A 14796-nucleotide genomic window follows, 5' to 3' on the forward strand; every position below is an offset into this window, starting at 1 on the left:
GCATCTGTTGACATGGACCCGCCACCGCATCCGTAGCACATGCCGCGGGAGCCAGCGGTCTTCATAATCGTTTGGTGCCGGGCGAATATTGGCCCTTCTAGGCCAAGTTGGGTGAAGTCCCGAGATATTGGGTGCTGCAGCAGCATTGCGGTTTGCTGGTCGTGCAGGTCCCGGGACGGCTTCTGGGTCTTGCATACTCATGCAGTGGTTGGCCAAGCCGCGCGCCGTACGCTCTCTGTCCTGGTTAAAAGTCCGCAGAGATTATCTTTCCCGTGTGCTTACACACACACACACACACACACACACACACACACACACACACACACACACACACACACACACACACACACACACACACACACACACACACACACACCTGACCTTTGACCTGACCTTTGACGCCCATCGCCGGAGGCGATGATAGCAATGCTACGGCAGAAGCCATAGCAACTTGTGCTGGGATTACACCATTCAACAGCTTGCAAGGCTGAAGAATTGACCGTCACTATTCAGCCTGGTCTACACCATACAGCTATTTGGAGTGACATTTTCTGGCCAGTGAATCCCTATTTTTGGTCTTTTCATTTTTTTTTTTCCCCGCACACACATCACACCACATACTCCGGCATGCACTGGCTGTTGGTAACCACCCAGGAGAATGAAAGAAAAGTCAGGAAGAGTCTGAGAAAGAGAAGAAAGACGTGTGTGACCATAATCGTCGGGAATCGAACCCGCAATCTATTGATTGGAAATCGCTGCACATACCACTGCACCATATGGGACACACACACACACACACACACACACACACACACACACACACACACACACACACACACACACACACACACACACTACTACTACTACTACTATTGACAGCTGCCAGAAATGGCCACGCCGCTCCCCAAAGGGAGGTACACACACACACACACACACACACACACACACACACACAAACACACACACACACACACACACACACACACACACACAGACGCACCATGTACACATAAACAAAGAGGGTACGATTTTCAAAGACACTCCTTTCTTCTGGTGTCTTGCTGCGACCCAGTAGTGTAGTCTGACAGGTGACCTGCACCACAACTCACAAGTGGACAGGTCTGCGTATAAATCCATGAAAAAAAGTTTAAAAAACCAATACAGTCATGTACAACTCTGAAGAAACACAGTCATCTGAGCGGCAATACCTGACACAACGCCAGCATGATCACTACAAGATCCTGTGATACTGATGTAAGGTATGGCTACATTTACCTCTTCCGCTCCAACATCGTTTTTCTTGGTTTTCTTAATCCGGCCTAGAACGAGGCAGTTACACACACACACACACACACACACACACACACACACACACACACACACACACACACACACACACACACACACACACACACACACACACACACACAACACACACACACAAACACACACACACATGCACATGCACAGGCAGACAGACAGACAGACATACACAGAACAAAAAGGGCAATTCCATCACTGGTTGTTTACAACAGGCAGCAACACATCTGGTACAAACTAAACTCACATGCACACACGTACATGCACACACACACACGCGTGCACACACACATGCACACACACACACACACACACCACTGGACGCCCATCGCCGGAGGCGATGATAGCGATGCTACAGCAGAAGCCATAGAAACTTGTGCTGGGATTGCACCATTCAACAGCTTGCAAGGCTGAAGAATTGATCGCCACTATTCAGCCTGGTCTACACCACACAGCTATGACACACACACAGCTATGACACACACACACACACACACACACACACACACACACACACACACACACACACACATCCCCCCCCCCCCCCACACACACACACCTGTTGGCGGTAGCAACTCACCTCGCACAAACCAGTCGTCAGAACCAAGCACCCACACACGTTGCGACGGTTTCAAACTGTACAGCCCGAAAAGATAATACCAATCACAACACAGGTACTAAAGTGAAAAGAAACGTAGAACCATGGCCGGATATAAAACAGGTTATCTAGACAATCAAAGGTGCATACCAATACAGTGTACTGGATTGATTCCAGTACTGTCCTGCCATCGCCACCAACACCAGCACGTCAGCTAATGTCGTGGACATGGAAATCCGGTCGCACGTCTAGCGGCCCCAGGGCGCTGGCCATGCAGCCGTAGGTAAGCAGTACACGCATGCATGTATGCGCTGCTGGTCGCACCGGATCAACACAATCATGAACATGATTGTGCACTGCATGCAACACTCTCTACGTGCTGAGGGCGCCGGCCCCGGGCAATCAACTGGATTTCCATGTCCACGACAGAAGTTTGGAACTGGCGGCTAGTCCAAAGAAGAATGCCCAACTCAACGGAGTCTGTCTGTATGCATGTGTGCATGCAGTGAGTACAATGTACATCATAAATTTCATAATGACATCACAATGACATCACAATGACATCACAATGACAACAGACATGACCAGAAACTATACAATACAGCAACACTCAACATTGCCTTACTCGAATCGCCGTTTAGCAGTTGACGCTGGCCTTGATGACACAGGCAAAGGAGCTGCTGCTGGCTCTGCAACAAAGGCATCTCCAGGTACATTGATTTCAACTGTGACAGGCTCCTCATCCAGAAACTCGGCAGCAGGCATAGCAGGTGAAGCTCGACCAATGCTGTTGGGTGACGCGGGCTTTGATGATGACGGCGATTTATTCCTCTTCTTCGCGGTTTTATCTTTCCTCGCAGCAGCAGGATTGGCAGCAACAGCACGTGCATTATATTCCTGCTGCAGGCGTTGATGCGCGCTTGTCAAGGCGTTAGTTGCTGCCCTCCTGTCCGTGTCACCATGTCGACTAGCCGTGGTGTTTGTACCTTCTCCTATGGAGCTAGTTAGAGCCGGTGCAATGCTCTCAGAATTAGCTGAGCGCCCTGGAGTGCTGGCAGCAGCAGTACGACTAGGCAGAGCAGCAGCAGCAGCTGTGCCAGGACTGCGCGGCTGTGCTGTAACGCTGAGCGGCGACGCTTCACCATGAGTTGCCAGCGCGGTGATGGTGGTGGCGGCGGTGGCGGCGGGGGAGGGTGCTACGACGACGGGGGTAGCAGTCGGAGGAGCCCAGGCAATGGGCGGACGGTTGCCTGTCATGTAGGGACGCGATGCCCTGTGCGGTGTGAGCACCAGCTCATGCTGGTGTACCTGACCAGAGGCCGCCGTACATAGAGCATTTCTTGACATGCCGCCACCGCCACCGCTGCTTGACGCTGATGCTGAAGACAGTGCTGATGCAGTGAGAGATTGAGCAGTAGATAATGTTGATCTCTTGACGGGAACAACACAGACCACTGAACTAGCTTCTTCGCAATCGACGGGCACAAAAGACGAGGACGACGATGACGATGACGACGAGGAGGCAGTACTTACTGGAGGAGGAGGTGGCAGGTCTTTGCTAGCAGTACTCGCTGCTGACGCTACTGCAGCAGCGGAGGGAATCGGGACAGTGCGAGCATGAATTCTGGTTGCCACTGCTGCTGGCACTTGTACTGGCACTGCAGCCACAGCAGCAGATACTCTACCTTGTGTAGCTGTTGCCGAAGAATTAGTCAATGACATGGAGCTGGAACTTGCTGGGATGGTTACAGGTACTGCACCTGACGACGTAGGAACAGCCATGGATTCTCTCGGGACGTTAAGCGTACCTGGTGTTATCTGCTGGGACATGGCAGAAGGCAAGACCGCCGCCGCTGCTATCAGCTGGCTGGCTCCAAGACTATGCTGTGCATGATATCGCATGTCCGGCGCATGCCCACTGAGAGTCGAGTGGTACTGCTGCTGCTGATGATGTGATGCAGCATGAGATTGATGGTCAATGGACAGTTGCTGGTGAAGCTGGGACTGGGGTCCCTGGCGAGCATGGGCCAAAATAGCAGGCACTGGGTTGGCATTAATATTAGAAGCAGCATGACTATTGACTGCAGGCCTGCCAGCATTCGCGGCACGCTGATCTAGATATGGCGCGGCACTGCTATGGCCCTCAGCTGGTTCTTTTGTACGTGACGCACCAGCGTTGGTTATTGCTGCGGGCACCGGCTGTTGCACTGTTGAATGTATATATGCAGGCAGTGAAGAAGAGGATGCCATACTGATGACAGCAGCTACAGATTGTGCATACTTAGCACACTCGGCATTGCGCTCATAAAGATCTAGGCAAGGAGCAAAACACACACACACACACACACACGCAATCCAGTTCCATGATGCTACAGCAACATTGCACATAGGCACCGGATACACTGTGGTGTCTTGTATAAAAGCCTGTCTTGTACAGAAGCCTGTTCTGAATAGAAGCCTGATTTTTAAAGGGGAAGTCCGGTGAAAAATTTAAATTTCAGGGTCGGTAGAGTTTCGGGCGCTGAGTCGAATGGTGTTGGTCCCACGTGTCTCCGACAAAGCGTTCTCGAGATATTTTCGTTTGAAAAACTGAGTTTCGGGGGCTGCGCCATGACATCATGCGGCCGCGCCACACCCTCCGCAACGTCATAGCGTGCAGCTAGGTCAAAAGGAGTGCGTGAAAGCAATAGTGTCAGTGCTATTTCAATGATTTGGCGACCCATAGTAGGTGGTGCAAGCGACCCCAAAGATGTACTTCAAACTCCTTGTGAGAGTGAGGATGCAGCCATGGCTGACATTCATGACTTCTGTCTGGGGCTGAAAACCTCGGTATTCAGCTGAAGAAATGGCCGCGCGGGCTGGTCAAGAGTGAGCGCTGCTGCGTTTCCGACTGATGAAGAAGCAGCAGCTATTGCAGACGAGGCTGATATAATTATCAGATCGCTGGAGAGCAGAGTCGCCAAAATGGAGAAGAGTGATGCGAGTGCTCTAAATGTTGTTCCATACCGATTCACTTAGACTCCAGCAGCCTGCCACATGGTGATGTTTTGGTGCGAACTTGGCATATTTCGGACTACTCAATTGGAGAGCAGTGCAGGCTCTTTGAACCACAGGCACGACTCTTCGCTCGCAACGCTACGGGATCTGAAAGTTCTAGGTCCGGAAGCTGTTCGCTGTTTTGTCACTTGTCACGGGTGTGCACTCATCGCTGTAGCATAAATAATGAGGCGGGAGCGGAAAACTAAAATTGTCTTTCTCAAAGCACAACCACCGGCACCGGCAAGGAGAAACGCACGTTCCCTGACTACATGATCTGACTGTACAATACGACTGATACGAGTGTAGTACATGACAAGTCCGTGTGCTGACTAGTTTTCTGAGTCTTGTGAGTCGAGTCTTGTTGTTGTAGCTACCCCAGCAGCACGGCAGTGCGGGAGTAGTTTCCGTCTGTGCTGAGTGCTGTTTGTTGAATACATTACAGCTAGCGCTTAGCATGCACGCAGCGCATTGCTAGAGCCGTAGAGGCCAGTGTATGCCGACGGAAAAAGTCCAACTCGGAAACGGCTAAAACACGGTATAACCTCGAGGTTTACCGAGCTGAAAATCACAGGGTACGTAGTGTTTGTAACACTGAATCGAATGGTCTTGGTCCGAAGAAGCTGCGACAAACGGTTCCCCAATCGAACGCGCTCCGAATATGGCCGTTTTGTACACAACTAGATGGTGTGGCTACCTGGCTGCACGCTGTGACGTCATCACCTGGATCTGGGTGATGCGCGCTCAAATTCGCACATGTTCGATTGGGCGTATCTGACGAACCATAGGCCGCAGCCTCCTCGGACAAAGACCATTCGACTCAGCGCCCCAAACTCTACGGACTGTGAAATTTATATTTTTCACCGGACTTCCCCTTTAAGATACACTGTCAGCACATAAGCCTGGTTTAGTGTTGACATACATAGATACGTGATTTGAATAGAAGCCTGACTGGAATAGAAGCCTAGCACTGATATCGGCTTATACGGCCGTAAGCACCTGCTTTTATACGCGACATTACGGCATGTATCGGGAGAAGGCGTTTGTACGGATCTTTCTACTTCAGTGCATGTTTCCGTAGAAACTACTCTGCATGCACCCCGGCCCCATGGTAACACTGTAATCAATGGTGACAACCATCATCGTGCAATGCATCCATCTACGCAGACAGGCCTCTGTGGCGGATAAAGCAAAGCCCCACCCCCAGTTGTGAGTGCTGAATTAGCATTAAGATGCGGCACCGCTACCGCCTGGCTAGAGCCACAGAAACTGGCTTTTCAACGAAAAACGGTATCAAAAACTTTTGATTGGCATAAAAATGTTTACTTGCATGCAGCATATGTATGTATGTACGTATGTACAAAGGTCAAAAAGAATGGTTTCACCAATTATAGAAACATACGTTGTAACGCTGCGTTTCATGCACGTAGCTAAATGTATGTTTCTATAATTGGTGAAACCATTCTTTTTGACCTTTGTGGTTACGCTCCGCCCCTGTGGTGTTGAGCACTGTTGAAACCTGGGTATACCCACTTATATGTACGTATGTACGTATGTATGTATGTATGTCCGCAGATTGAGTATGTATGTATGTATGTATGTATGTATGTACGTACGTATGTATGTACGTATGTATGATTGATTATGTATGTATGTACGTACGTATGTATGTACGTATGTATGATTGATTATGTATGTATGTACGTATGTATGTATCCAAACTACAGCGGCACCACCCCTGGAGTGCTCCACCTGTCACCGGACCTTCCGCTCGACTAGCGGCCAGACACGCCACCGATGCGGCAGGGTGACTAGTACCATTTGACTTGTCCCTTCGGGGACTGCGTAGCCAGACTTGGCAGCAAGATCAAGATCAAGATCAAGATGTATGTATGTATGTATAAGAAAACAAGATTCCTTTTGAGTCTCTCTCCCCTCTCCCGGGGAGACCCATGTGACCAGTTTTGGCAGTGAGCAACAAGTATGTATTGTATTGTATGTATGTATGTATGTTCTGAATTATGGGCAAGTCCTCCTAGATACGGGCAGTGCTCGGTCCCAAGCTGCCCGGAAAAGGGGAGTTCAGTTCTACTGTACCTGCATGGGCTGAGCGGATGAGTGCCCCGGCGCTATCGGCCTGTGCCTTCATGATACCAATATCCACTCTGCACAAATGAGACCAGGAGCACAAACACAGAAGATAGAGAAAATAAAACACATGAATATTATGCACGGTGAACTAACATGCTGCACACCATCATGGGGAACCACACATACACCCACCCACACACACATACACACATACTTGTACTTGTACTTGTTGCTCACTGCCAAAACTGGTCACGTGGGTCTCCCCGGGAGAGGGGAGAGAGACTCAAAAGGAATCTTGGAATGATGACTCAATTGGCTATTGAACCACCCAACGGCCGACACCTCCTGAGATCCACCAAAACTCTGGGTGGACTTGAAAATGATCCCACTTATGGGCTCGCCACACCTCAGTAACACACACACATACACACCCACACACATACACGCACCCACACACACACATACACCCACCCACACACCCACACACATACACACCCACCCACACACACATACACACACACCCACACACATGCACATACACCCACACCCACACACGCATACACACACACACACAGACACACACACACACACACACACACACACACACACCCATGCACATACACCCACACACGCGCACACACGCACGCACCCCCCCCCCCACCCACCCAGATATACCGTAAAGTACCGCCAGAGCGCCCCGTCTCGCGAGATCACCTCACCTTGATTTTACAGCCAGGGAAAGGAAAATCGTATCGCAGAGTGCAACTAAGTGTGTGGTGTGAGAACCTTAGTGTACTAAGGTCACACTTAGCAGGTTTTTGTGTGGATCTCGTGTCCGCTCAAAGGCAAATTGAGTACGGATTGACTGTACAACGTGTAATGTGTGTACAAGGTTCGTGTCGTATGACCTACAGACAGGACACCACCTCCAGAATACCACCACGAAAGGACGAGACGGCGGGGCGCTCTGGCGGTACTTTTCGGTCCACACACAAATCGCAAATGCACTATAAGCCATACATGTAAGACAAATGCTTGTTGCTGAGTGCTGCATCAGCCTAGACAGCTCTACTGAGAATCTCATAGACTTTCAAAATCCAAAAACTTAGCAATGAAGCCATTTGGTGTACATTTCCTAGTGGAAATAGCAGCCAACTCAATAAGTTATAATCAAGAGTAAATAAGCTCCCGCTCCCAAGAGTGTGCAACTGTGCGTATGGGATCTCCGACGGCGAAAACTCACATCCCGTGCCTCACGCATGATTCGTGCTACGCACAAAGAAGGATAGTGTGCGCGCAATCCGAATGCGGCGATTATCTGCTATGATCATGCTGGGGATTGGCATGTGCGCAATGAGTTTCTGCCAGGAGTGCTTTTTTATTTCTCTGCTGCTCGCTAAAAGCGGGCTGGAGCGTGCAACAGCCACACTACGCACGTGATGTGAGTTTTCGAACCACATAGAAAAGGTATCAGGAGTTGCACTCTTGGAGCTTATAAACTCTTGGTAAAATCTGCGTAGTCAACTTCCAATAGGTTTCATGAATCATCGTATTCTACGAGATGTTGCACATCTGCAAAAGGCTTGCTAGCAGTAGGTGCATTGCGGAATACAGCAGGTACCGCTGGGAAGCAGCAGCAGCAGCAGCTGCCGCAGTAGCAGCAGCAACAGCAGCAGCAGCAACAGTAGGACACAGAAGCATTTATGTATAAGTAAACATACTCAATTTGACTGAATCGCCTCTTAAGGGCTGGAGAAAGCTGATTAAGCCGTGCTCTAACCTCATGATTTGCACCTGAAGAAAACAAATGGAAAGAAGGGCATGTACAAGAAAGGGTGCAATCCTTGAGACAAAGCTCACAGTAACAAGGTAGTCAACCAAACAATTCAATCATCATTACCAAAATAGGTGGCCTGTCTCTAAAACAGAGTACTAATACATACGTACTACAATAGAATGTCGATCATCCGAATGTCAACTAAGGGTGCGTTCTTAAATCCTCTCTGAAAAGTTGGAGACTCTGAAAAGTTCAAGAGCTGTTCTTATATCCTCTCCGAATTTTAGGAGGCTCTCCAAAGCTCTCCAAGCTTTAGAGGTGGTTGATAGTTGGAGATTCCCGCGGTTTGGGATCAGCGCATGCAAACTACAGCTAAAAGCCATGTGTTGATCATGAGTGTACGCATTTCCCTTTTCACATATGGCCATACGCACAATGCATATCACATTCGTGGCACTCAAGATTGCGGCCCCTTTGGCGCTTCATATTGCTTCACATGTGCAAAATATCTCCGAATTCTTCGTGACCCGTTCTTAAATTATACTAGTCTCTTCGACTTCTCTTTTCTTCTTCTCCGAGAAGCTAGAGAATGTAAGAACGCACCCTAAGTTATCCGAACGCTCGACTATCCGAAATACTTGCCTGAGCTAGATTGAAGGGACAAAATGAGTTTTTGCTGATTTTCACCTCACACAGCACCATTCAAATGGCGCACAGGATGTATGGCAGCATCAAAATATACCCCCATGCCGTTGTGTCTTATTCCCTTAGTACATGTACTGCTAAAGAGATTGAGGAAATGATGAGAACATGAGGGAATTTATAGAAAAGAAAAAAGGACCAGGGAACTACAAGTTATGCTATTAGGGACCTTTCGCATTTGCTACGAAACGAATGCGAAACGAAAGTTTGATTCGGCTCGTAATCGTTTCGTTGAAAACAGATTTCAGGTTTCGCAAGTCGTCATGCAAATGTGCATGGCAACTACGAATACGGCCGCGGGCGCCGGTAGCTTGGCGTACGGGTTTTTACACGCACACGTGCATGGATCATGGAATCAAGGCAAAAATGTGTACCTTGCAAAACATGTGTACCTATCCAAATAAATGTGTACCTGACGGATTCGGAGCGTGCCACGAATGAAGAGGTTTCCATTCGTGAAAACGAGTTCTCCGCAGGGGCTCTGACGAATCCTCGAACCCAGGTGACGAATCAGCATTCGTTTCGTATCCGTACGCGGGGTGCGAAAGGTCCCCATTATGTCCACTAACACCACCAGTTACTAAACAACCAGCTCATGCTATAACATTGCACGACACTGACCGACGGTACGGACGTTCTACAACTAACTGGTTATCAGCTCTAGCACATGAGGGGATGTGCGTGTTTTAGATTACGTGTGACCGATCACTTATTCAAACATAATCCTAATCCGAACCCCATGGAGATGCTGTATGCCTGGAGGGGTGCGGATAATCAGCACTCAACTGTATCAACAACGTACATGTACATGAAGGAAGTGTGGGTAACGCCAGATCGGAGGTCCAACTCTCAGTTTCTCGTTCTCAGGTGACAAAGGCACAATGCCTCCTTCATGGTGCGTGCGTGTGCGTGCGTGTGTGTGCATGTGTGTGTGTGTGTGTGTGTGTGTGTGTGTGTGTGCGCGTGTGTGTGGTGTGTGTGTGTGTGTGTGTGTGTGTGTGTGTGTGTGTGTGTGTGTGTGTGTGTGTGTGTGTGTGTGTGTGTGTGTGTGTGTGTGTGCAATTTCCATGTCGTTTGCCATCGAGCGCCGGGGCAAGCAGAGCCATAGATCTACCCTTTCATATGTGGGGTATAAAAAATACTCCGGAGGTCGCACGACCTGAAAGAACAAATTAACAATGGATGGCCTGGTGCCATTCTTGCTACCATAGTGTGCTGTCTGCAACTATCAGAGTACATGCCGGACTTCAAGCTTGATTTCTCAAACGCCTTACTTTCTACGTTCATGTACCGCTGCTGTAAGTTAGTGACGGCGCTGTAATGTTGAACAAAGCAAACAGGAACATAGGCAAACAGGAATATAGGCAAACAGGAACATAGGCAAACCTGGTGCTTCGCAAACAACACACACGGACAGTGGACGTGAATTCGAGTACACCCAGGCCAGGGCAGCAGCTCCTTACACCCAGGGCAGCAGCAGCTCCTTACACCCAGGGCAGCAGCTCCTTACAACCAGGGCAGCAGCAGCTCCTTACACCCAGGGCAGCAGCTCCTTGCACCCAGGGCAGCAGCAGCTCCTTACACCCAGGGCAGCAGCTCCTTGCACCCAGGGCAGCAGCAGCTCCTTACAACCAGGGCAGTAGCTCCTTACACCCAGGGCAGCAGCTCCTTACACCCAGCACAGCAGCTCCTTATACCCAGGGCAGTAGCTCCTTACACCCAGGGCAGCAGCAGCTCCATACACTCTGTAGGATGCTCATACACCATGCACATCACAATGACACAATGCCACAACTACACGTGTACTAAGACAGCACTGCATAAGACATTTCAATGGAAACTGTGGCAAGCCAAGCTTCCGATATCGCAAAAAAAATCAAATTTCCTGCCTCCAAAAATCGACTGCATTCGTTTTGAATGCTTGATCAAGTAGAGTAGAACAGATTATGGAGAGGGTCAAACAGTAGATGGGTGTCCACGAACAGGTACCCATTTTGGTAATCATCATGGCAAAGTCTGCGATCATCCATCTTTGTAACATTTACAATTTTACAATACGCTGTATGAAATTATTGTGCAAAATAGCTGACATCATCATACGTATGCAGAAACAAACCCGTACCTCAAGCAACTACAGTCAAACATCGTAGGACGAACGTCAAGGGACTGAACAAGTTTGTTTGTCTTATCCGGAGTTCTTCTTATCCAGATCTGACCAAAAAATGATATACATGTCATTAGGCCAAACTAAAGAAGGTGTGTGGTTCGACTAACATGGACATTTTTTTTACGGGCGGGCGGATTTTTTTTTAATATATTTTTTAGTACATGTAAATACACTGTACTGCCTTTACTGGCTTTTAGGGGTGAAACAATTATACCGAATATTCGAATACTCGTTTGGATTTTTCAAATATAATCGTACTCGGAATAAATCAGAGTACTCGCTCATCCATGGTGTGTGCATTTCCCACAGAAGTGTGTAGTTTCAGAGCAGCAGTCAGCTGATATTGATGTGCAGAGTGTGTGGTGAACATTTGTACACGAGTAGAGAGAGCCCAAATGACCAACCAACCAATACACTCGAGAAAGGGACTGCCACTTGGTTCAATCAGGGTCGTAGCATGTCATTTGAAGGCTCTTCGCAAGCGATTTTTTAGGGTATCAAGAATACTCGAATACTCGAATATTCGATCGGAGAAGATCAGAGTACTCAAACTCGGGATCTCAGTGCCAACTTTCACCCCTACTGGCTTTAGACACCCAGTACATCGGCATTATTACGCAGTGTTATGCCATACATGTTGTATAAAGGGATCACTGGCTAATACTTTGAAACATTGTGTAGCTCTGGAACGAGAAGAGAATAACTTCAAGCGGTGACTCTGACTGTCCAAATCATCAAGCAAATGAAGAACGATGCGAGTTGAAAGTAAGTTCGGGAACTACTTCGAAGTACAAATTGTACAATGTACCGGTACATGTATTGCTAGTTTGGTGTCGGCGTGCACGAATACATGGGCTTTTTCCATCGACGCTTCCTGTGCTTGCACACATGGAGCAGCAACTTACCGGTACAGGTGAAAATTGGTTCCCAATACACGAGGAAAGTGCAATCTCACTGCACTGCACTGCAGTACAAGTCAAGTCCAAAAGGAGCCGCCTGCGTCCGCAGACTCACGCTGCACAGCACGTAGACGTGGACGTGTTCAGTCCACGTACGTCAGTCACACGACAGCCCGCCGAAAAAAAGTTACGGTCGGGCTGAAAAATGTACGGTCGGTCGGGTGAGTCGAACCACAGACCTTCTTCAGTGTGGCCTTATGGATTGTATTTATGTGAAGGTGCATCTTGTGGCACATGTAAAGCATTTTATTCATAGCATAAGCCAGCAACAGGTAAGGCCCTCATCAGACTACATACATAGAAAATCCAGTACAAAATCACATAAAACCTAAAAGGCAACATTTTTCCATGCCTGCATTCAGACTACACATTTTACATGCAATACACAGGCAACCTTTGACCCTACGAAATTGCGCAAGGGGCCTGGGATGTGTGAAAGCAGCGGACAGTCGTACCCGGGTACAAAGTTCGTACAACTGCCTGGTGAAAGTACGATAAATGCAGGAAAGTTGCCTTGTACAAGGGTTGGCACCCTGCCTGAAAGGATTGGGCAGCTTTTTAGGCTTCCCGCCAGATTCTTGTTGTTGTCCTGGAAACTTCTATGTAAATGTGACTTATAGGCTGTTTTGTACCTAGTCTGAAGAGGGCCTAAGGACCGTGTGCAATGAATTAATGACATGTCCTCCGCCTTGTACCATGCAGTCATTTCGTTCTGCCCGTGCAAGAGGCCTCGACTATCGGGAAAAAAACTACAGCAAGTGCACGCATGTGGACCGAAAGTTCGTACTACGTGCTGATTTTGTTCAAGTCACGCTTCAATTAGTTCGTCTTCATGAAAGTTCGCCCAACAGAGTTCGTCGTAAACGAATAATTTTGACTTGATATGATGCCTGGCCAACCATAGATTGACCCTAGTTCGTACTAATGGAAAGTTCGCCTTATCAGTGTTCGTCCTAACCAGGTTCGACTGTAATACATCGACCAGCCTCAACCCTGGTAGAACCAGTAGAGGAAAGTAAAAACTACTGTTTGGGGTGGGAAAAAGGAGCGCAACTACCCAAATGTGGAGAAGAGAACACGTACACACACGCACACATGCACACACACACACACACACTCCACGCACCCCTACCGGTGTGGTACACCGAGTGCTGCCATATATGGATGTATCACATCCTATTTATGTGCATGCTGTATCCCATATGTGCTTGCCTGCCATCAAAAAACTGGTCAACGTGGATTCAAAGGCGAAGTATGCACACTAGGATGTGCTGCCCTGGCTTGGAAGTGTTACTACCCAAAACTGGCGCCGTAGGGGAGACAAACTCAGTCCAAAAGGAAACCCACCGCCAAAAGTGACACTTCTGTGCAGGTGTCCAGGCCACAGGTTTTACCCCCTCGAAGCACATCAACACAGACTTGTCTCAGAGCCATTTGTCCCAGTTGGGTAGTTGAAACCCTCGGAGTGAATTGCGGCATCAGTCGCATGTAATGCAGTGGGCTCACTCTGGCCTTTGTGAATAACCAGTCACCTATATGTAGGTTGCACTTACATACATGCATGGTGCATTGCCTGCTGCCGGCCTGGTCTGCTACAGTTTGCTGCGCTCATTGTTACATTGAAGCACATTTGGGACACACATGTGCGCACGCACGCGTGCACACACACACACACACACACACACACACACACACACACACAGCTCACCTTTGGATGCATACAGACATGTCCGTCTTGTTCAGGACTATTTGCTCCACTGTAAAAAGCATGCCACTGGCACGCATCTGCTCCAGTTTCACGCGACCGTCGACTGTTGTCGGCACAATGTCATCCATATCCAGAAATATTTTAGTGTTGGCAGGTGGAGGCTGCACGTCACAATCGCATTACCGGCAGAATAGCGGTCAACACCTCACAACATGTATCTGCACTTGATAAGAAACAACTGGCAAAGCATGGCAAGTGTGTGTGCGTGCATGCGCGCGCGTGTGTGTGTGTGTGTGTGTGCGCGCGCGCGCGTGCACGTGTGTGTGTGTGTGTGTGTGTGTGTGTGTGTGTGTGTGTGTGTGTGTGTGTGTGTGTGTGTGTGTGTGTGTGTGTGTGTGTGTGTGTGTGTGTGTGAGACTTTGTACGTTCTCCGTGCTT

General features: G+C 48.7%; 1 protein-coding gene across 1 annotated transcript in view; it reads right to left on the minus strand.

Annotated features, from left to right (window-relative positions):
• The window catches only part of LOC135814025 (uncharacterized), a 51575-nt gene that overhangs the window by 35811 nt on the left and 968 nt on the right, over window positions 1-14796 (minus strand). Inside the window, exons 2-8 of the mRNA XM_065327069.1 lie at window positions 14359-14519; window positions 10799-10839; window positions 8767-8839; window positions 7052-7119; window positions 2544-4230; window positions 1901-1956; window positions 1276-1319 (exon numbers count right to left, since the gene is read on the minus strand). Of these exons, the coding sequence (XP_065183141.1) occupies window positions 1276-1319; window positions 1901-1956; window positions 2544-4230; window positions 7052-7119; window positions 8767-8839; window positions 10799-10839; window positions 14359-14519 (2130 nt within the window). The remainder of the gene's footprint in view (window positions 1-1275; window positions 1320-1900; window positions 1957-2543; window positions 4231-7051; window positions 7120-8766; window positions 8840-10798; window positions 10840-14358; window positions 14520-14796) is intronic.

This window comes from Sycon ciliatum, chromosome 4 (assembly GCF_964019385.1).
Source record: "Sycon ciliatum chromosome 4, ocSycCili1.1, whole genome shotgun sequence".
Lineage (NCBI taxonomy): Eukaryota > Metazoa > Porifera > Calcarea > Leucosolenida > Sycettidae > Sycon > Sycon ciliatum.